Source organism: Scardinius erythrophthalmus, assembly GCF_964197995.2.
Source record: "Scardinius erythrophthalmus genome assembly, chromosome: 8".
Taxonomy (NCBI): Eukaryota; Metazoa; Chordata; class Actinopteri; order Cypriniformes; family Leuciscidae; genus Scardinius; species Scardinius erythrophthalmus.
In genome coordinates this window covers 40,737,516-40,762,505 of record NC_138228.1, presented here as the reverse complement: position 1 = coordinate 40,762,505, position 24,990 = coordinate 40,737,516, and the positions used below count along the sequence as shown (strand labels likewise).

The 24,990-nt window shown below is 36.9% G+C and overlaps 1 protein-coding gene across 8 annotated transcripts in view; it reads left to right on the top strand.

Annotated features, from left to right (window-relative positions):
• arhgap42b (Rho GTPase activating protein 42b) overlaps positions 1–24,990 on the top strand; it is a 160,909-nt gene that overhangs the window by 87,769 nt on the left and 48,150 nt on the right. The window contains exon 1 of one of the 8 annotated variants that reach the window (XM_081371776.1): positions 6,685–6,994. The exons of 6 other annotated variants lie outside the window; for them this stretch is intronic. In XM_081371776.1, coding sequence (XP_081227902.1) covers positions 6,974–6,994 — 21 coding nt within the window. In that variant the 5' untranslated portion in view covers positions 6,685–6,973. Of the gene's footprint in view, positions 1–6,684; positions 6,995–24,990 lie in introns of those variants that run through there. One more of the 8 variants, XM_081371777.1, reaches the window with a different exon arrangement.

Below are 24,990 nucleotides of genomic sequence, written 5' to 3'. Positions count from 1 at the left end.
ATGAAAGTTGCTGAAAGAAGACCTCAAAACTCATAATAAATATGCATGAATAAGACTTTTGAGAAATGGATGTTCTTCCTTCGAGTTCTGGCTTCAAAATTATGCGAAAATAGTCTTGCTTTATCGTTCAGATAAAACCATACATTGATTTAAATTGATGTAAAACAGGTTTTGCTTGGAAAGCCATTATGCGAGTGGGCGTGAACGAGGAGTGGTTTACACCTTGGAATACAAAATGTCCCACCCATTATGCATAATGACTCTGCATAATTAGCCATTCATTCAGGTGTGACTCTGACTGACTGAGCCACAATGCAAGGACAAAAAATTAGAAGAAGACTTATATTGACCATTTAAGATTTTGCTTACATCTATCTTGTAAATATGTTTTGCTATTTTATTAAAAAGGTTACAATTACAACAATAATTAAAATTTCAACAATATTTCAAGTGTACTCTTTCTTTGTAAAAAAAAAAAAAAAAAAGATTATAGGCCTACATTTTAGGCCTATCTATGTATTCATTAGTTTGAATCTAGCCAAAATTGGAACAGCTAACATCTTAGTTGATGACTTTATTTTATATATATAAAAATTGCTAAACAAAAGCTTATTTGATATATATATTCAGTATATTCTACAGTAAAAACTGTACTCAAATCTAGTCAACAAAATGTTGTCTTTCATATTTCGCCAGACTGTAACGTTATTTTTATGAAATATTAGGGCATATAAATGTTAATTTGCAGTTTAATACGTATTGCTTATACAAATAGCCTACATTTTATTTCAACATATTTCAGTCGATTTTTACTCATCTCAGTATAGTAATACAGTTTGCTAAAACATCATCATTCATTCACACACACGATTTAAATTTAAACTGTCTTTTTGCGAGCTGTGGTAAACAGCGCGCATCTCTGCCGTTCATTCATCAAAAACAGAAACCCGATTCACGTGAGAAGAAAAAAAAAACTTACAGTATTCCTCAGCTCGCTCCTCGATATACCCGCACTTCTGAGGTACTTTTTTCATCAAAAGCTTATGTGGCAGTATATTCTACAGTAAAAACTGTACTCAAATCTAGTCAACAAAATGTTGTCTTTCATATTTCGCCTGACTGTAACGTTGTTTTTATGAAATAGGCCTATTAGGGCATATAAAATTGCAGTTTAATATGTATTGCTTATACAAATAGCCTACATTTTATTTCAACATATTTCAGTCGATTTTTACTCATAGTAATACAGTTTGCTAAAACATCCTCATTCATTCACACACGCGATTTAAATTTAAACTGTCTTTTTGCAAGCTGTGGTAACAGCGCGCATCTCTGCCGTTCATTCATCAAAAACAGAAACCCGATTCACGTGAGAAGAAAATAAAACTTACAGTATTCCTCAGCTCGCTCCTCGATATACCCGCACTTCTGAGGTACTTTTTTCATTATTGTTATTGCTCACAGCGCTGCGAGACGGTGTTAAAGTAATGATCTGAATAAACTGATATGTGGGCGTTCACAGGTTTGCTTGGATTGCCTCATTCATTTGCGTTTGAATAGTACGCGCTCTCCGTAGGCGGAGTCACATTACATTTGAATTAGCTCTAATGAGGTCGACTGGAATCGCTCTCTTTTAATACAGATTTCACAACATGAGAATATTTGTTTTTTATATAAATTACTTCATTTAAGAGAAGAGAATTCAAGCTTCATGCCTGTATGTCTGTTTGTCTGTTTGACTGAGTATTCGCTGAGTTATTGTTCATTTTCGGACGCGTTTCAGAATGGACGACACTGGCAGATAGAAGGCAGAACTCGCATCACGTTTATTTTTCTTTATTTGGCAAAAAGCACAACACTTTGTTTTTATTGTGAGTATACACAAAAATAATACACATTTAACAGAATCGATTGATGTACAAAACAAGCCTAAAAGATAAAAATTAATATTTTTATTTTATTATTTTTTTGCACTCATACGGAAAAAAACGAGCCTATCGCGCCGGCGCGATAGCCGACCTCAGGGGGTTAAAACCTTAATGATACCCATTCCTACTTTTGAATAATGGGTGATGTTGCTTAGAGTTTTTTCTTCAAAATGATCTGAAAATCATCCTGCCTAATCATTCACATAAAACACATTGATTTAAACTTTGTAAGATACGTTTTGTTTGGAAAGGCAATATGCGTGTGGGCGTGATTCACACCTGAGAAGACAATGACCCGCATAATGAGCCTTTCATTCAGGTCTGTCACTGAGAGTACCACAAGTAAAGAATGTGAGGACTTATTTTGTATGCATCCAAATTGCATAATATCCATGGTAAACATTTCTAGTAAATATGCAGTTCATTCTATTGTATTTTCAGAATATTTTGGAATATATCCTCTCCCTAAATGTGTCACTAATAAAAAACTATAATAAATAATTTAATGAGAAGGTTTATATTGACCTATTAAGATGTTGCTATTTTATTAAACAGTTTTCACATATAAATCAACAACAATTACAATTTTAACAATATTTCAAGTGTAATCTTTCTTTTTAAAAAGTATACATCGATTTTATCATACGTATTTCAAAGTTAAGGATTCATTAGTTTGAATATCGGAACAAACACTATAATAACATCTTAGTTGATAATTCAATATACCTACTTTATTTTTAACAAAACATCACATACTATATATTTAACATATGAGCAGAAATATTTGCATATAAATGTTAATTTGCAGTTTAATACATTGCTTATACAAATACATTTTATTCAACATATTTCAGTCGATTTTTACTCATCTCAGTATAGCAATATAGTTTGGTAAAAGCTAAACTAGTAGATGTGTTCATGTAAAATAACATGTTTACTAATGTAAGTGCAAGTGTGTGCTATTGTTTAAAACTGTAGTAAACATCTGTGCCATTCATTCATTCACACACAGACACGCGTCCTTTTGCAGTTTACTGACACTATTGAATATCATGATTAGAACAAAGCACTTAAGAATAAAAAACTTACTACAGTCCTCTGAATAGCTGGATCCGTTGTTCCTCGATGTGAAACTAAATTATTCCTAAGGATTATTCCACACAGCGAAGCAAGACGACAAAGTGCACGAGTCTGATAAAACTCGCAGTTTATACAGCTGATATTGGCGTTCACAGGTTTGTATGGATTGCCTCAGATCATTTGCGTTTGAATAGCGCGCGCTCTCCGTGGGTGGGGTCACAATAACTTATTGAGCTACAATGAGCTGAGAGTAGAACGCCTGACATCTCTCTCTTTTCATACAGATTACATAAACTGAGAATATTTTTTTTTTATATAAATTACTTCATTTAAAAGAAGAGAATTCAAGCTTCATGCCTGTGTGCCTGTATGCCTGTTTGACTGAGTATTAGATAGACGTATTCAAGTTACACAATTTAATATACAATTATATTATACAATTTGGACCGCATCCTCGTGCAGTGTGAAAGCTCTAACCTGTTAACATGGGTACGGAAAAAAATACGTGTGAAACGGGCGTTATTAAGTCGGCATGAAACGGAAGTTGCGATAATATTTTCTTCCGTTGTGACGTATATATATATCTTTATGTACGTCACAACTTGAAATACCGTGAAATATAAACTCGCAATTGCAAGTTATAAAGTCCAATTCTGAGGGAAAAAATACTTTAACTTTTTTTTTTAAAAGACAGAATTGTGAATCTATATCACGCAATATCACGAAAAAAGATCGTATGTAAAATTTACTCTTTGTAGGGAGTTTAATTTGACAGGCGATCTGATCAATCATAATCCGCCATTTTTGTCCGACAAAGCAGTCTGGAGAGTTAGAAGATAAACGTTGGAGGATTTAAACTTGGAAAACGGAGTGTACTCAATTTTTTTCCGGTTAAAACAACATTCCTTCTTGTGTTCTTTCATGTTTATTTGATGCTATAAATTAAAGCGGCGCTATGCAGTTTTGGCAATTTCTTCGCTGTTTTCTCGCTTTTTGCTCGTGGGTTTCTCTATAGAGCTCCCCCTACAGCTTCGGAATAGATATTTGACAATACTGTCGTAAAAACTGATTGGCTACTCTCCCCCCTCCCATCTTCTCCCTCCCAGCACGGAGCCATGTCCACTGACGTATGTATGATGCACAGAAGGCTAGCATATAAATGTATGTGCAGGGCTCGACATTAAGGCTTGTCCGCTTGTCCGGGACAAGTGGATTTTTTTGTAGGACAAGTGGAAGAGAAAATTTGTTGTCCCACTGGACAAGTTAAATTTCAAACAAAATAAAATGCCATGTTACTTCACGTTATGTGCCACTCATTACGTCTATAATTTTACAGATTTAATTTTACCGATTTGAGACGTCGCATAACTGCCAGATTCAAACTGTGCTCTCGCGCGTTGGCTGGCGCTGAGCCAGAGTCGGACGCGTTCAGCGCTGTCATATATCACAACTAAGCAGTGTTTTTAACCTCATAATGTTTATTTTAGGTTTCAGATATTTAAATACACATAAGCACGAGTAAAACAATACATTTGGAGTTTGTAAAAGACACACTGATATCCGTGGAAGCAGCAATAACAATCTATTCAAATATAATTTGCCGACATGTGTTATTCATATCAGACAAACATAGTGGAAGTAACGTTAACTATAAAGTTTACTTCTCAGTTCACCGGCCACGTTCTTGCATTTATTTCGGGAGAAACTGATGAATTCACGTGCTGTAAATCCGACTGACAGGACAACATTGTGGCGCCCATCTCATGTTATAGATCAAGATTATTTATAAAGGTTTTTAAACAACCAAACACACTCACTTACACGTATTTGAGAATCGAAATATCAGATAGGCTGATTGATGACATGGTAAGCAAGTTTGTGAATATTTTGAATAAAAAATGAAAAGCGAAAAAAAAAGCGACACATCTGTCATACAGTATTATTGTGGCTGCGGTGTATCGCGTGACGCGTCGCCATGGAAACATTAAAGGGAACGTTCGCCTTGAAAAAACTCACTCTGCAGGTGGGGGTGTCAGTTAGAATATTTTAAACTTACGCGTGAAAGGGTTAAAGATAAGATCAAAAATAAATAGTTGTGTGTGCTGTAAAGTGGTTAGAAAAGAAAAATCGGAATCGGCAGGTCAAACTCAATGAAAAACCGGAATCGGCCTAGAAAATTGTAATCGGTGCATCTCTATGTCTACAAAATTATTTTAGATATATAGTATATACAGTAAGTCTAGCTAGCTTGTCTAGCTAGCTTGCAAATACTGAGGATACCTACAAGAGTCACCACTTCCTCTGGTGATACACTGCACACCAGCGTGCATGGTATTACTTTGTATTATGGAATCTGGAGTCTGGAGATCCTTATTTCTTGTTGAAGGGGAACTCTGTTCTTGGTACACGTTCCTTTCTACTGTTTCAACTGAATTTTATTAATATTGATATAGTGTTTGGATGCTTTCAATGGTTTGTTCGGATTCTGCATTAGCAAAACACAAAAAAATAAATGATAAAATTATAAATCTTTACCCGGACAAGTGACTTTTGTGCATGGACAAGTAAAACATAAATTTACTTGTCCGAAGGACAAGTGCCTCAAAAAGTTAATGTCAAGCCCTGATGTGTGCAGTGCCCTAAAGCAATTTGTTACATCGCGAGACCTGTAATCACGCAAAACTTCCTGACGCTGAGGCCCGCCGGCCCAAAGTTGCAAGGGTGGTTTTTCCGCTCACAGGCGCTAGGGGGAAGCGAGACTGCCACCATTCAACCCGAAAAAAAGTCATATAACCATTCCAATTACTCCGAAGCTGTTTAGTTAAGGTTAATTAAGCTAAAAAAAACTGCATAGTTCCCCTTTAATTAGAAGAAAGAGATGATCGGTTCACGAGCAGCTTTAAGAGGCGCTACAGCAATCTTTCACGACACATTAAAGAGCAACAAAACAGAATTTTTTGTTTAAATTTCTTAAAAAAAATACAAAATTTGACTTTCATATCAAAAGTAACCTGGTCTGTCCTGTCTGTCAGCACGTTGTCAGTGTCCTCTTTGCTCTGCAATGTATTTTTCACTGTTTGAGAACATGGTGTGTGGCATGAGAGCGGTGTGGCTTGTCGGACAAAACAACAGTAACTAAAGGGGGCAGGTCTTTGCAAACGGTCAATTGCGGGGAAAAAAGTCACAAGCTTCGTAATATATATCTTTAACGGAAACAGACTTCCATATATATTCTTGTAAAATGGCTTCATCAGCTTCATTGGATGGTTGTGGTTTGCTATTGGTCGAGCTCATGTGAGTGACAGGTTGTCCCGCCCTTGTGCCATTGAACACGTCATCACAGAAAAGAAGGGATGTCACTGCAAGAGAGAGGGGAAGTTATTTTCATTAAAGATTACAAGTGTGCATTAATTAAAAATAATAATGATGATGATGTGCACAGATAATTAATTTATAATAAATACTGCAATATTCCATAAAAACAAGACTTTAAAAATCATCACCCTTCTTTCACCCCAATCTCCTTTTTAACAACTTGCTTTTAATAGCTCTACTGTAAACACTCTAAATATGGAGAATGGATTGAACACTAGCCATGGAGTCAGGAGACTTACTTAAAGGATTATGGGAATGTGGGGAATCGGCCGGCTGCCAGTCCTCCCCCTCACTCAAGTTTAGTGTTCAGAGGGTTGCTGGGAGGTATAGACGTCCTTATTAGGGAATTACAGCCTCGCTGCAGCTCCAGCTGGTTAACGGAGCGAGGTCAGTGGCCGATGAAAGGGCCGCTCAAGCCCAAAGCCCGAACAATTTATTTCCCGTTGGCCAAGCAACCCTACCCGCCACCTCACAGGTACAAGGCTTTTACTACGAGAGGAGAGCAGTTACGTATGGGTCATCAGAGCTTAGAATCACAAGCTGTGCAACTTTAAAGGAACACAAGGATTTTTAAAGAATTGGACTTCTCCATGCAGTTACAATTTTATCAGGTAAAAACTTACAGTATTGGTATTTAGTGTAGTTTTTCCCATTTGTCCTGGAGATTATTAATGATTTGGAATTAATTCACTTTTGCCTTTTGCCTCTGCAAATGTCACTGGCACAAATCTACCCCAGAACAAAAGTTAATGATCTCAGCTAATGGTGTGTGTAATTCTCTGTGAGACAGTTCTCATAAAACTGCCCTCAGCAGGTCATCAAATCAGCATATCAGATCCAAAACTTATAAATAAATAAAGCTACACCCTCTAACTGGACCACAAATGTAACATATGCCTATACATTTATTACCAACAGTCACAGTATTATCTAGTTCATTAAACTAAAAACTGCAGCAAGCACTTCTTACCTTGGCCTTGAAAATAGGTTTGCATGGAAGCCAGCTGGGTAATTCTACAAAACAGGTGCCATTTGTGTCCCTCATATACACAACTTTAACAATGAATAGCTAGTGCCAGCTTGTACTGTGTGGTAATGCATGCCAACTAATGTGTTGTTATGTGCCATTTTTCTTCAATTGATGTTTTTGAAGAAGCATCACATGTAAATTCTCATGCCATGAAGCACTTTTTAGTTTCATGACCTCAAGCCCAAGGGTCCAATTTGAACGAGCTAAATGCATGGTCTAAAGCGCACGGCGCAAGTGCACTTAGTCCGAATTCACTTCTGCTAGTTAAACGACGGGAAAAATGGTTGGCGCCCAGCACATGGGCTAAAAGGGTTGTCCCTATTCTCATAATGAGTAATGGGTGTGTTTTGGGCATAACGTGCAATAAACCAATCAGAGTCTCATCTCCCATTCCCTTTAAAAGCCAGTTGCACTTGAACCGTGGCGGGTTGCAATTTACATGGTGGAATTTACAAGCGGAAAGACTGAACGCTTCTCTAGCGAGGAAACAGATCAGCTTGTGCGCGAGGTTAAAGCGTGCGAGCAGACCATCTACGGGACAAGCCGGATTCCACTATATCTTTATGTACTCAATAATAATCTTTTATATTGTAATTCTTTTATTTTTAATATTTGGCATGTTTGTGTGCTGCTGGGCATCCCTGTGTGTGTAATAAGCAGTGTACGCGAGTTGTGGACCGGCATGTTGTGGACATTACTAATGCGCCCTTTAAAGGGTCATTTCACCCGTGGAGACATGAATGTGTATTGAAAGTGGGTCATTTATGCAGAAGAAATGTGAAATTATTTTTGAATTTGGAGCTTTCTAGTCTGAGAAAAGCCAGAAAATGTATTTTTGGCTTATGTGGATGAAAGACAACAACTCCCAGAATGCACTTGCTTCGCTGCCCTACAAGGCCACTCCCAAGCCACGTCTACCGGTAAGACAGCGCAGTTGAGAACAAAAACATCAAGGCAAGGCTAGGCTACGAGTGAGTCTCCGTGACGAGTTTGCCCAAAATGTCCGGGATTCGGCTTTTGCGTTCTACAGTCGCCATTCATCATGTTTACTGTGGCGAGCAGGACGAGGCTGAGGGGCGCGGAAGAACGGCGCGAGGCCGGTGGCGTGATTACTGACGACCGACACCTGTGAGGCACTGTTCTCGTATCTCGCACGGAGGAGCAGGTATTTTCTTAGCAATGGTAAAACACACATCAACCGATCACGCCACCGGCCTCGCGTCTTTCTCCCGCGGCGCTAGCCTCGTCCTGCTCCCTGTATTACTGTGATTACTGATGAGCGCGCCTGTGAGATGCACCGGTCTCATGGGCTATCTCTCACGGAGGTGCGGGTATTTTCTTAGCAATGTTAAAACGCAAATCAACCGATCACTTGTTTAGCATTCATGTAAACATTACATTCAGATTCACCAATCGGGGTGAATTCAGTTAGATTGAAACAAAAGGTGAGCATTTAAACAATGGATGGCGACCGCAGAAAGCAAAAGCCGAATCCCGGACATTTTTGTCGATCTCGACGGCCGGACATGTCCGGGAAATAGAGTATGGTAACCCCTACTACTCAGCTTTCTTCGTCCATGTTTTGTGCAGGTTTCTGCCGTTGAAATCAAACGCACTCGCACTGATCTGTGATAGGTCTGTTAGCGCATTAGGTCCAACCCCCTATGGGCGGGTTTGAAAGGGTGGATCTAGTGCTTGTAGTCTTAACAGAAATCCCCCCCTCTTACACTTCCTCCTACAATGACGCAAAATGACGATTTTTGCGTCATTGTAGGAGGAAGTGTAAAGAGGTAAATACAGATTTCTCTCGTCTCGGGGGAAAATGAAAAAATGTTGCATGACCATTCAATAGTATGACTGGGTTTCTAACAATGCAAAGCTTAATGCAAATGGGTGAAGTGTCCCTTTAAATAACAAAAAAAATATTGTGCCATTGACTTCAGACCAGGTTTCAGTTGTCAATGGCGCAGTTTATTTCAGTTGCCTCAAAATAGCAACTTGCCAACAATGCGCCTGAACACACCTCGTTTTCAGACCAGCACGCCCATGGGCGCATTTGCTATTTAAAAAAACTTGGAGCAGGACGTGAAAATGATAACTGCGTCGGGCTGAAACTAGCAAAAAACACTCGTGTCTCGCCTGCCACTGCATTGTGCCGGGTCTATGATAGGGCCCTAAATCTTGTAAAGTCAAATAAAAATATAAATGTCTCAACCCTTTTACCTTACTGAAGGCATCATTATATCCCAGCAAGAATTTAATTTGATTAATTTAGCTTGAGATGGCAGTTTTTATCTGATAGAATTTTAATATCTTATAAAAATTTTACTTTAAAAATCACCTTATGAACTTTAAAAAGCATCCGTTTGCCTAGCAGCAGTTATAACATCATGGCCTACTGAGAAATGTAGAGTAAAGATGGATGTGGGCACATGGTTTGCTGTCACAGTGACGACTGGAGATACGAGGCATGTGTGAAGACACTTCTGGACTGATGGTGGCTGGAGCAGGTGGCAGACGGCAGGGGGTGGATGAACATCTGCCCTGACCGGGACTCTGCTAATGAAACATGCCGTTATGAGATTGCCTTAGGTGGTTAGGCAGACAAATTGGCAGACAGAAGATCACAGATGACATACATCTTCTAAATTTACTGATAAAACTGATTCTGTGGTGCTACTGCAGTCAATACTACAGAAAAAACAAATGTAATTTATGAATAAGTTAGTTCAGGCAAGAATAAAAAAAAATCAGTAAATTATATATTAGTACTCAATTTAAGCTTGTAGAAATTAAAGCATAAATATCAAAGTTAAAAAATAAAGTAAAACCTACTCAACTTTCTGATACTGGTGTTCCCATCATGCACTGGGGCATGAATAATTAATAAGGTTGCATTTATCACATTTCCCAGCTGCATTTACACTGTTTTATCATTGCTTTTGTTGTTAGGCTTAGTAACTTGCTGTTTTGTGACATCTGGAGTTGATTTTCTACTTAGAATGACACATTCACACTCTAAAATGATCCAAATGAAATTTACCGTTATTGTGTATTGTGTTCCAAGTATTGAGATCTCTGTGTTCAGGTGGGTACCACATTACTTCTATAATGCAGATATATTGTTTACACAATATCTACTGTGTGATTTACTTAGATAGCATACGCTTTACAAGCATGGCTTAATTCAAGTAAAATGCCCTTGAAACAGAGTAAAGTGTGCAAAGTAAAATTTAAGTAGAAATTACTCAACAAACTCAATTTGAATTTACTATACAGCTTCCATACGACAAAAACGAATATTTTTACATTTGATGATTAACCCTTTGAAACATACGATCACACCGGTGTTATTCAAGTTCAACTGCTAAATTTAAATCTGCTTTCGCATTTGGCTGAAAGGACAGACATGCTCAGCGCTCGTCATGTTTTTTTTTATGTTTCTGATATTTCAATACAGATAAGTACAGTATAAGTATCCAAAAAAGCATTTATAGTTTGTAAAATATACACTGTCTTACCGTAATCTTAGAATGTAGGTACAAAATGAATAGTGCTCCAAAATTTTTGTCTATTGGTGAATTTCTTGGTTTTGAAGCTAATATGTCACACTGCCTAGGCGATTTGTGCAGAGCCATCAAGTTTCCGGTGGTTGGGGGAATCTGTCAAAATGGCTTTTACCGATCAACCGAACTCAACGTATGCTAGATAATTGAAGACGAAGAAGTTTGAAGGACTTCATAGAATATCCTCTGATTCACAAATGCGCTCAAACGCTGATATAATCTGTGTCACTGCTTATTAAATTCACTTGTTTCTAGAAGTTACAGAATATTACTTATAGGCTTAATATTCGGGAATAGCAACAGTAAATGTATTAAAGGGGTCATATAATGTCATTTTTGTACAAGCTAATATGATTCTTTAGGGTCTAAATTAAAAGTTTGTAATATACTTTAATTAAAAATTCTCATTAGTATTGTAAGAAAACACTAATTTTACCTGGTCAAAAACAGCTCTGTTTTCAGCACGCCGTTTAAGTGCATGTGTCTTTAAATGATAATGAGCTTTGCCCACCCCGCCCCTCTGTTCTGTGCGCAACTGCGCACACCAACAAAATAACACAATAACCATAACGCGTTGTTCATTATAAACATGGTATTATGAATTATATTGAGAACGTCATACATAGAAAACATGCCGTAATGTACCCTGAGTGTAAACAGCCGCATTCATCGTGAAGCGTGCAAACGATTTGCAAAGATTAATAAAAAGATTAATATAAAGGTCAATAAAACGTTACACTCACTTCAGTTCTTCTGGAGGTGCAGCAGGAACACGAATAGTTGGTTCTGATCCTTTTTTCAGGAGCAGCTTCTTAGCAAATAACCAGCTTTTTACTGACCTCGTTTGTAAAGCAGTCTGGTGAAATGATTCGCGCAAACATGAAAGCATTGACGTTGATCGTGGGGAATATTCCCTTCGAAAACAAACTCAGCCACTGTGTCTTCAGGGGTTCGGATTTAGGCACATCAAAATGACTGCTGTGTTCCTTACTACACCCAAGAACAGAACACCACAATCGCTTAGACGCCATTCTGCTCATTCTCCAGCTATCAACAATGAACGCGCCGATCGGCGCGTGCTATGATTGACAGCTCACTCATGAGGGCGGGTCTGTGTTGAAACGCTGCTGTCTATCAACCATCGTGGGAGGGGTGTCAATTTTGTGACGTCACAAAATCGAACAGCTTGATTTGAGAGAGGGGGAAACATATAAGAAGATTTAAAAAAAAAAAAAAACACTGGATGGATTTTTATCATTTTATGATGGTTGTGTACAGGCACTGCCAACACACATTTCAGTACAATCAACTTGTAAAAGTGCATGTACCATTACAGTATATGACCCGTATAATCCGATATGATGGAATTATTACAGTAAAAGATGAAGTAAAGTTTCATTATAAACATTTTTGGGGGTATGGGGGTTCTTCTTTTTTTTCACATAAAGCACAAACAGCTAAAAAAAAAAAAAAAACTGTCATCAGTTGTTCATCCATTGTGAAACCTACAAGCATTTTGTCCCTCTATTGAATGTCCATTCCACCAAACCTTTGACACTTCAAAAAGTTCATGAAGACATCATAAAAATAATCCATGTTATGGGTTTAACCCAAATCTTCAGAAGAAAAACAAACTCTTTATGCACATTATAACTTATTATAAACATTGATCAACACACATACATGGAGCACATCAAATAATGTAAACGGAAGCTCAAACATGCTCGCTTGACGGGTGAGAAGTGTTAGATGTCTTTATGAACAGTTTTAAGTGCCAAAGTTTTGGTGGAATGGCCTTTCTAAATTATGGCTCTGTTCTAAAAACTCGGGAGTCACCAAGTACCTAGACAGCATTTTTAGGCATATATGGTGTAAACATGGTGTTTTTTAAGATGCCTTGTTTTGTCCATAAAAAATAAAATAAACATTTGTATCTATCATTAGCAAACAAGGTGATCCCAGAATGCATTTCAAAGAGCACAGTATTATTACAGTATTCTCTTCTTAGCTTAGCCACATGCTGAAGTCAGACTCTTTGAAAATCAACTATGAACATTAGGATGCCTACACACTAGAATTTATATCAGAGATCAGAGATGGATGGTGCATTGTACAGATGTAGAGGGAAAGTAATGGAAGCATAAGTTCAGAAAAGGTTGAGGTTTCACACTGAAAATATAGTAACATCTAAATTATCTAGTTTTGTTCAAGTCAAAAATATCATTTAACATCACTGAACCAACCTAAATACATCAATTTGCAACAAATGTAATTTTATGTTATAAATAGCTCTTTAAGGTGTTAATTGCACATTGCCACTTTTTACAATGAACTTGTGGAATAGTATGTATGTGTGAGAGACCATTGACAGAGTTGCTTGTGCATTTTAAATCAGAAACTTGTGAGGTTCCTTTTTACTTCAGATGATATAAGGTACAAGATGAACAAAAGTGTCACACTGAGATTGAGCAGCAGAGCCTATGGTTACAGTTATGTGTATCTCTGAGACCTTGCATTCCCAGCTGGCAGGTCGAGCTAACCGTAGGCAAATACAGAGTTGAAGATTTGTTTGCATCCTTAACCACTCAGAGATCCTCAGACTAGACCTCGCTTAAACAAAAACTCACACCGTCAAACTCGACACACTCCCACTTCCCTAGACCGGCGCATATCTGATGACATTCAAGGTAACCACAAAACTCTGAACACTGTGCAAACATGCAGTTACTGAAAGAAGTACATTGTGAAAGGAATGGGCAAGAATTGCATCATCTGTTGTTTATGTTCACAGTGTTCTTTAGCTATTGTAGACACCTGTCCTTTCATTTGTAAAATAATGGATTAATGGTTGGATTTAAATAACTAGTAACTATAATCAGCAACTGTTTTTTTTAAGTGGATAGATATGTTTTTATCCATACTCTCCAGTTAAAATAAAAGATATTAAAGAAAATAATTTCAGATTTCTGTATTAATTTTTCACTGTAAACAGCATACTTTATAAGCTGTTTATCTTTAATTCATTGAGTGTCTTTTTGACGTAGAGTAAGTATTTTAATTGATATCGATAATAACTTTGCTATGGAAGCTTGGTTCCACCACAAAATAAAAATAAAAAGTAATTGTGATTTTTTTTTTTTTTCTTGAAATTGCGAATATACATGACGGGTTTAATTATTTTCTCAGAATTGTGAGATAAGAATTTGCAATTGCTAGTTATTAAGTCAGAATTGCGAGACATAAACTCACAATTCAGACTTTTTATATGCAATTTTGAGGAAAAAAAAGTCAGAATTGTGGGATATAAACTTGTGACTCGCATTTGTGAGTTTATATCTTGCAATTCTGACTTTATAAATCGCAATTGCAAGTTTATATCTCACAATTCTGACTTTTTTTCAGTTGCTAGTTTTATTCAATGGCGGAAACAAGCTTCCATTCCGTACCATACCACAGTCAGCAATCTTAAAATGAAATTACAATAAAATAAGACTCTTTGATTTTTTTCACAATGTATTCTGGGATTGCATAATGCTGCCTTACTGTTTGGAACAGGTCTAAAGGGCCTTACAATCCTGTCTAGGTCGGCAACTTTGGAACCAAACTAATGATCTCTGTGGCCGGACAAGAGCTGCCTCTAGTACAGTATCTTAGGTGTTTCTGTCTAGCTTTTCAAGGGTTTTAAAATTCAAGATGAATGGGTAGGTGTCCAGGTCATCTGGGCAGTGTTGTTAACGGCCCGTCTAATCATGTGGCACTTCCTGTCTGGTGCCGAGTGCAATACAGTGTATTTTTAAATAACTCTTCTCAACGGGAGGCGGACACATTCAAGGATTACTGCAAACCTTCATTAGAAGGAGAGCTGTGAGAGGAGCTTCTTGCCTCTAGAAAGAGTTTCAAAATAAGGGGTGGGAAGCTGGCCTTTACCCTCATGTGCTAGGTAGGAAATGATAGTTTTTATGTCTAAGATAGATCAAACGCTGAAGGAAGAACGCTTCTCTTGTCTCTGCGACGCTTCTGTAAAACGAGAAGTGAAATGCACTGTGGTTTGTTAGTATTCAGTTCTGTGATTACAGAGCACTGATGTTTGCATAATAATGCTTAATAATAAATGACAGCTTGTTAACTGTTGTGCTAAAGGTTTTTGAACCAATCATGATCAATTATTTTAATAATGTACCTTGTATCTTCATAAGTATTGCTTTTTTTAGGGTGCAGTATGTAATTTCTGCACAACTATAGACACACAGCCAGGTCTATCATAGCAAAAAGCAAGCCGTTAGCATTCCCATTCATCTTAATGGCAGTTGTTCAGCTATCGCTATTTCATGCTTTTAAGAAAAAAATCCATAAAATCGGGCACTGTTGAAACATCTACAATGATATTTTTTAATATTAGAGAAATAGACTTTTTGTTCACAGAATGATGTATTTACTGTACCATCATCTACCAGCAAACTGAACCAGAATAATGCTAAATAATGATTGTTTGCAACCAAGTTTCATGAACACTCTCCCTGTCTGTCATTGATCCCCAAACAGGAAGTCCCGTCCCAAAATGAACATAGTTCGTTGAGCCAAATGTATGCATGGTGAATTAAAGCACCACACCCTCTAAAAACCACTGGGTTGAAAACAACCCCCAAGGGCTGGGTAAATCGAGGACAGAACACATGTTGGGTTAATTTTACCCAGCAAATTGGGTTGTTTATTTAACCCAGCATAATAGGTTGATTTAACCCAGCATCGTTGATTCATTTTTACTATAATACCAGCTTCGTTTTTTTTTTTTTTTTTTTTTACTTCATACAGTTAATGCGATACAACCTCTGGCTTGCATGATAATTCCTTTATTTTCAATCATATTTTACAGTAGAGAATATTTTATATAATTTTAATACATATTGTCAACATTTAAAGGTGCTGTTTGGAACTTTTTCACTCTACTAAAGCATAAAAATACCATAATATGTTTGCATATATTGAGGAAACATGCTAAGTTTACATACTCGTTTCTCTGAAAAACACTTCTATAGACAGTTATTTTACTTTGAAATGTGCATTTCCAGGCTGAAATGTTTGTTATTGTTTTGGTCTGTGATACTGCACGTTGCCAATTTGGCAGTTTTCATTGTTCATAGCACTCGTTCCTGTTGCGTGTCCTCAAACTGTCAGTCTGAGGAGCAGGTGGCAGGAGAAACGACGATCTCCGATATTTTGAATTCGACTGCAGTACCTATTTCGACCACTAGTCATTCTTACAATACTGCACCTTTAAGCCCGTTTTACTAATATCAGAAGTAAAAATTAAACATTTATAAGTAATTCAAGTGTAATCGACCAGTCTCTGAGAACATATTTTAACATCATACGTATTCTTTTGTATGTGTCTTTTTGAATGAAATCATAAAATTTTATGCAAGGCATCCGGCGTTTCCATCATGCGAAAAGATCGATGCGACACTCTTTTAGGTGACTCGCATCACGCCCCTGTATGTTGCTTTGTATAAAATTAAACGATATACAGAACAATAACACATTTATTGATAACATAAAATGTACGCAAACCTATAGCCTATTTTACAGAAGACATACACCATTTTGATGGAGATGCACTGCTCTCTCCTGAAGAGGTTGCAAAAAGCCTGCTATAGATAACTCAATCCATGGGTTGTTATGTCTGACCCAAGATCTGGGTAACACAAGAAAGCTACCCAAACACTGGGTTGTTACAAAAACTGCCCAAATACTGAAAAAAAATAACCCCAAAAAAACGACCCAAAAGGCTCAACCCAGGAATTGGGTAGAAAAAATAACCCAAGGTTTTTTAGAGTGCAGTCATAGTGTTTACAAAAGGCATATTTATATTCGTTTCTACACCATAAATTGAATTTGGATAAAATATTATAACTTTAATAAATTGCACTTTACCTCTTTATTTTGAAACGTTTTAAATATTTGGAATGTGGCCTTGATTATCTTGTTAAATTAAAATTAGACAGGCAAGCACTTGCTTTGTATGACAGGTCTTTGTATGCTGTTATAAAAGACTCTAGCTGATGAAAAATAAAATCTTTTGTTTAACACAGTGTTTATTGTTCACTATTCAAATCAAAAGCCACACAATTCCAGGTACTACAAGTGGCGACGTCTCGTGGTTCCATCACAGAGAGCCACAAAATCACTTTCCAGAACATTCTCATTCACAGTTCCATGCTGGTGGAACGCGCTCCCCACCCTCATCCGGAATTCAGAATCCCTGACAGCATTCAAAAGACAGCTGAAAACCCATCTCTTCCGTGAGCACTTAACCTCATAAAAAAATAAATAAAAAAAATAAAAAATAAATACCTTTCCCTTTAAAACCTCACTTATCGGGCTTATGCTACTCTGAATAATGCCTGAACTTTGTATCTTGAACACTTCTTGCGTTGTTTTTGCCTCCTCATGATGACTCGCTTAATTTAGTCCTAATTTACAAGTCGCTTTGGATAAAAGCGTCTGCTAAATGACTAAATGTAAATGTAAATGATGATGTGTGCATAGAATATTTTTAACTGAATGTACTTTTTTGAACTTTTTTTGTTTATTGAACTGTTCTGTTAGTTGATGTTGTATCCTTTACGAAAGTTTGTTTTTCTTTGGTTTTTATGTTGTAGTTGGGAGGTGAGAACATGCTTTGAGTGTCATTAAAATAGCTCAAGTTGAGGTACTACTGCTTAATTATCACTGGACTCAGTGTGTAATTAGCCATGTGACAATTAGCTGAAAAAAATAGCTGTTTGTTTCAAGAGCCCTGCACTGCATCAGTAGATCTTCAGATGTTTCCAAGCGACTGCTCAGGCACCTGCTCGTATCAGGTAACAGAGGAACGATTAACCCTTAATGAATGTAATTGAAGTGTTGTGTGAAGATGCTGAGGATGTCACTGTTCATTATGATCCTCAGTTCTCTAGAGATCAGCACAGGACTCATCTCTTGTCTCATGTTCTTTTCCTTTTCTTGTCTTATTTTGTCCTCTTGTCTCATCTCATCTTAGTTTGTCTCTTCTCTCATATTGTCTCTTTTCTTGTCTTCTCTTCTCTTAGTCTCAACCTATTATCTTCTCTCATCTCATCTTATCTCTTCTCTTTCTCATTTTGTCTTCACCTCTCATCTCTTCTCATCTGTTTTTCTTTTCTAACCTTGTCTCATCTTAGTTTGTCTTTTCTCTTCTTCTTTTGTCTTGTATTGTCTCCTCTCCTCTGTTCTTGTCTTTCTCTTGTTTACACCTCTCCTCTCTTTTGTTCTTATTTCTTGTTTTCTCTGTTCTTCTCTGTCTCTTTTCTCCTCTCTTTTCGCCTCATCTTAGTTTTTCTTCTCTCATCTTGCCATGCCTTTTCTCGTCTTTTCATGTCTCATCTCAGTTTGTCTTTTTTTTATCTTCTCTCATCTTGTATTGCCTCCTCTCCCGTTCTAGTCTTTCTCGTCTTCACCTCTCCTCTCTTTTTCTCTTCTCTTCTCTTCACTTCTTTTTTCTTATCTTGACGCGTCTCTTGTTTTTCTCCTCCTCTTCATGCCTCATTTTGTCCTCTCCTCTTGTCTCTTCTTAAGTCTCTTCTAATCTTGTCTCATATTGTCTCCTCTGTTCTTGTCTCTATTGTTTCCACTGCTCATCTTGTCTCAGTTCCCTCATTTTGTCTCATCTTTTCTCGTCTGTTCTCGTCTCTTTAGTCTCATCTTGTGTTCTCTTCTCCTCTCTTATTGCAACCCCCCCCCCCCCCATCTTATCTCAGTCTGTCTCCTGTCTTCTCTCCTCTTCTGGTACTTAGTAAATTGATCCAATCATATTTAATAATTTAACTTCTGAGTGTAATAAACAGTGGCAAGACATTCCATCACAATTGTTTAGATTTGGCACCAAGCTTGGAAAATTGGAATTTTGGCTAATGACTCAAATGATTAAAAGCAGAAGAGAGAACGGATAAAGAGAAAGAGCCTGGGCTGTTTATGCAGTGCAGCCCTGGGGGGGGTATTGGTTTGTTTCCCCTTGGAGCTGTCAGTATATGAGGCAGTGATCACTCAAAATCTGTGCCATCAGCCTGTCTAGCCAGGTGGCTCCGCAGGCTCCAGGATTCTTTGTGAGTGTGTGTGTGCTCAGGCACATATGTTTGTCTGCCTGGCTTCTTTGTCCCTCTGTGGGGGATCTGAAGACTGTCTGTCATGCAGGGCCCCCTCCACGGCACAATGGTCTTTAACCTGGCTGCAGTTCAGATTGACCCAATGAGCAGAGGTCACGTGAGGTCAAGTCAGTAGAGAATGACAGTAAATTGTTGAAGGTCTGAAACAAAGACCTGATGGTCAACAGAAGCCCTGCTGGGACAATAGAACAGGATCACACTGTGTAGCATGTCTTATGGGTATCCCTCTATTGATTCTGTTCCAGTAGAAGCATAACATTTCCACAGGTTTTGAATGTGTGCCATTCACAAAGTTCTACTTATCCGCTATGTAGCTTTGGGTGCTATCACAATAGTGATTTTGGTGTGCACGTCTTTCATTTGACATAAGAGTTTGGTCCATTTTTATTAGTGATCGACCGATGTATCGGTTTACCGATATTTAAGCATTTTCCCATAATCGGGTATCGGTTTTGTAATATCGATTTTACCGATAAACTTGTGGCCGTTTTGAGAATTCCACCATTGCAGCCCGCGTCTGAGGAGATCAGTCAACAACAACTCTGTGCACACGTAAAGTATATGTTCTGCTTGCTTTGCTTTAATTATTCAACTTTATTTAACATAACAGACATGCAGAAATGATTTGAGACATAAATGCCTGATATAGTTTATTTATGCAGCTTGGTTCTAAAAAATTGAAAAAAACATAATCCATCATGTCCTGCCCCAATAAAGACGTAACTTTACATGAATTAAATAAAACAGACATGAATGAGTGCATGTTTAAAATAAAAGCGCTGAATTTAATTTAAAATTCCTCTGCTGAATTTAATTTAAAATTCCTCTGCTGAATTTAATTTTTCTATCTGTTGTTTTTGATCACCATTAGTCTCGAAAAAAAAGTTTGTTCATATTGCTAAGCCCTCACTGGCTTGATGATCAGGAATGCTCAAGCACGGCTACTGCATGAAACTTTTGACAAGATTATCTCGTTTAAACACCCTAAATTATATTATAATTTACTACATAACCATTTTTTCGCTAATACAAATCTAAATAAATACCGCTCTGTGGAAATTAATTATTTATTATGTCCACGCGCGATCGCGGTTGAGTAGCCTAAGTTATAGTTCTGTGTAAATGCATAGATAAACAGCACTTTGTCAGAAAGCATTTCATGATCTAGACCGACAAAAAAAAATTATAATGAAAAACATACTAGTTGGAAAATGCAAATATGCTGTTTTCTGACAATGTTATAGTCCAGCTAATATTATTCAGTGAATTAATATTACCCAGTGAATTATTCCTCACTCTTTAAACCTATTAAACGGCACATTAACCTAATAAAACTGTTTAAAATGAATTACATTTCTGCAAAGGTGATATGACTCCCCTGTCAATTATTTTCTCCATATGAAAACATAAGACTAAATAGAAGTATAACAGTAAATAAATATCGGTTCTGCATATCGGTTATCGGGCACATAAACACGCAAATAATCGGTATTGGTTATAAAAAATCAATATCGGTCGATCACTAGTTTGTATGATGTGAACAGTGATCAAACTCAGGCCCTGTTTACTCCTGGTATTAAGATGCGTTTTAGTCAATCGGATCACAAGTAGACGAGGGAGACACATACCCGTTTACTCCTGTCCGTCTCTTTTGTCCACTTTCAACCACTTCTGTCCTGATTTCTTATGAGCGGGAAAATGCATAGGTTTTTTTCAGATCTTTTGATCTAATGGACAAAATAAGCTCACACAATTTACATATGAATGCACACGGAGAGGACGGAAAAACATACGGAGAGCAGCAGCTTTCACTTCTGTGCTGATAGCCATAAGACCACCGCGAACATGGTGAGTGTGTGTTAGAAATCAGGAATGGTGAAAGAGCATTGTGCTTGGTACGTTTTTCGTCTTTAAACCAAACTTGAAAGTTTAAATTCTGTCCGTCTAGCACACTTCCCATATGCTTACGCATTAAGTCAGTAGGCGAAGTGTAGGCGTCTTTTGTGGCTGTTCGAATGCATTCGACCACATGAACGTCTCTGCTGCGGAAGCAGTCTGGTCGAATGCGTTTTTGACTACCTTTGGAAGTGGTCGAAAGTGGACAAGCTCAAAAACGTTTTAGACCCTGTTTATACCTATAATTAGCGTTGTGATCCAATCAGACAAAATGCAGCTTGATAACAGGTGTAAACAGGGCCTCAGATTCGGACAAAGCATTCAAAACCAAATGTGAAAGCACCCTTAATTTTGATCAAATGTGTCTGTGACCATTGTGTGTCAAAGAAATTTTTAACCTCAGTTGGCATATGGATTAAGAAAATTCATTAGTAAAATTAGTTTTAAAGTGTGATTTAAAAGTTGCACCTGACTATTAATTGTTTTATTGTTACATAATAAAAGAATAAGCGAAGCTTTTATTCAGTTCAATTGTATTGGATTTTAGGTTGACACCTGTTGGCATTTAAGCATGAAGCATTGGGTCTCGTTCACCAAGCATGCGTATGCACAAATTTGTTTACAGAATGTATTTCCCCCCTCACACTCTGGACTGTCTGGTCAATCAAAAACTTTTTTAGGCCACTGATATGACTGGATTCTTCATCTCATGTGACTGCATATCATTAAAATGTTTAACCCTCTGAGGCCTAAGGTGTTTTTGGGGTCCTTGAGATGTTCTGACAGGCCTTACATTTGTGCTTTTTTCAGTTGCTTATAAACATATTAATGGCAAAGGTATAATTACACTCTATTTAGCACAAGCAGGGCTACCATAATATGTGAGCAACATGTATGTACATGCAGCTTATTTGATGTGGCAGTATTTTACAGTAAACACTTTATAATCTATCCGATTTTTGTAGTCGATTTTTACTCATCTCAGAATAGCAATAGAGTTTGGTAAAAGCTGTTCATTCATTCACACACAAAAACACGATTCATTTTTAAACAGTATTTTTGCCAGCTGTAGTAGCTACACAACAGCGGGCTACCATAATATGTGAGCAATATGTATGTACATGTTTGTATTTTTGAGAAAATAATGTTTATGCATGGTTATTGAAAAAACTAAAAAATTTCTGAAATAAGGCCACAAAACTATGGAAGCTTGTTTCCGACACAAAATAAAAAAAATAAAAGATAATTGCGACTTTTTATCTCACAATTGCGAGTTTACATCTCGCAATTCTGACTTTATTTCTTAGAATTGGGAGATATAGTCAGAATTGCGTGAAATAAAGTCAGAATTCTGAGATATAAAGTCAGAATTGCGAGATATAAAGTCACAATTGCATGTTATAAAGTCAGAATTCAGACTTTTTTTCTCGCAATTGCGACTTTATATCACGCTATTCTGACTTTATATCACGCAATTCTGACTTTATAACACATAATTGCGAGTTTATATCTGACATCTTTTCTCAGAATTGTGAGATATAAAGTCCAATTCTAAGGGGGGAAAAAAGACGGACTTTTTCTTTTTTACCTTAAAATAGTTTATATCTCACAATTCTGACTTTATAACACGCAATTGCGACTTTATATCATGCAATTCTGACTTTATATCTCCCAATTGTGTGATATAAAGTCAGAATTCTGAGATATAAAGTCAGAATTGCGTGATATAAAGTCGCAATTGCGAGAAAAAAAGTCAGAATTCTGACTTTATAACACGCAATTCTGACTTTATTTCACGCAATTCTGACTTTATATCTCGCAATTCTGACTTTAAAACACGCAATTGCGACTTTATTTCACGCAATTCTGACTTTATATCTCGCAATTCTGAGAAATAAAGTCAGAATTGCGAGATGTAAACTCGCAATTGTGAGATAAAAAGTCGCAATTATCTTTTTTTTATTATTATTTTGTGGCGGAAACAAGCTTCCATACATACTAAATATGTCAACAAGACTTCTGACTAATGCACTTAGTCGCCTAGAGTTTTTTCTTCAAAATGATGTGAAAATCATCCTGCCTAATCATTCAATACATTGATTTAAATTTTGTAAGACACTTTTTGCTTGGAAGGCAATATGCGAGTGGGCGTGATTCACACCTGAGGAGACAATGAGGCCCGCATAATAGGGCTGCATACATAATGAGCCTTTCATTCAGGTGTGTGACTGAGCCACAAGAAGGAATGCAAGGACAAGAAAAAAAAAATATATATATATACTGCCATACACGACAACACGCATCTGTGCATTCGTTCATTCACACTTAGAAACGCGATTCATATTTAAACAGTCTTTTTGCGTGTACAGACACTATTGCGATTAGAACAAAGCAAATATAGAACTGACCTCAGCTGGATCCGTTGCTCCTCGAAATGAAACTTCCAGAACTTCTGAAGTAAATTTTCCAGGATTATTATTAACCCCCTGAGGTCGGCGCGATAGGCTCGTTTTTTTCCGTATGAGTGCAAAAAAATAATAAAATAAAAATATTAATTTTTATCTTATATGCTTGTGTTATACATCAATCTATCCTGTTAAGTGTGTATTGTTTTTGTGTACACTCACAATAAAAACAAAGTGTTGTGCTTTTCGCCAAATAAAGAAAAATAAACACGAAGCGAGTTCTGCCTTCTCTCTGTCCGTGTCGTCCATTCTGAAACGCGTCCGAAAATGAATCATAACTCAGCGAATACTTCTCACACAGGCACGTGAGATATGTCTTTATGAAGCTTGAAATCTCCTCTTTTAAATGAAGTAATTTATATAAAAAACAAATGTTTTCAACTCATGTAATCCGTTTGAAAGCAAGGAGAGGTACCGTTTTTCCTTCTGCCTCATTATCTCTATAATCAGCTGCGGCCGCCCCGCCCCCGGCGCGATTCACATGTAAATCGTTAGATGATCTAGTATGCAGCGCACCCGCCCCCTGATCAATGCCATAAAAAGTTTCTTCATCAGACTTACTGATAGTTCATCGCGTTTTGAGTATGACACGCTTCTCCGGTAATAAAGACTCCCTTCAGATGATTCTGGACGGCGAGGAAGAATGCACCTTTTCCTCAGAGGAAGATTGTAACTCAGACGACGAACGGCAGCATATTGAAGAGCGAAGTAAGTTTTACTTAAAAGTCTTTTGTCTTTTATTTTTCGTGTTCGCATTTATGAGGAAAAAACAATATTACGTGACAGTTCTCCATTATGGACGCGAGCGCTCTAAAAAAATCACTAAAAGACTTTCAAACTTTCACAGAGACCTCAAAACAGAAAGTACAAATCCTTTCTTTAAAACGAATTTCGTTTTGTATCAATTGTATCTTACTTTTAATAATTTTTTCATTAACAAATTTCCTGGATTTAAACTGCAAATTAACATTTATATTTCTTATAATAAAAATGAAAGACCTATGTTACAGACATATGAAAGACAACATTTCGTTGATTAGTTTTGGATAGATTATACATTTTTAATGTAAAATATCTGCCACCTCAAATAAGCTTTTGTTTGCCAATATTTGCTTATGTTAAATATAATATGTTTTGTCAAAAATAAAGTTATCAAATAATCAATCAAATCCTTAACTTTGAAATATGTATGATAAAATGTATACTTTAGTTTTTACAAAGAAAGATTACACTTGAATTGTTGTTGTAATTGTAACCTTTTTAATAAAAAAATATATTTACAAGGTAGATGTAAACAAACTATTAAAAGGTAAATATAAGCCTTTTCTTTAAATAACTTTTATTGTGTTTTATTATTGACAAATTTGGGGAGCACATAAATATTCCAAAACTGAAAATACAGTATGAGAATTAACTGCACAATTACTAGACATGTTTTCCTTGGATATTATAGGCCAAATTGCAAGCACA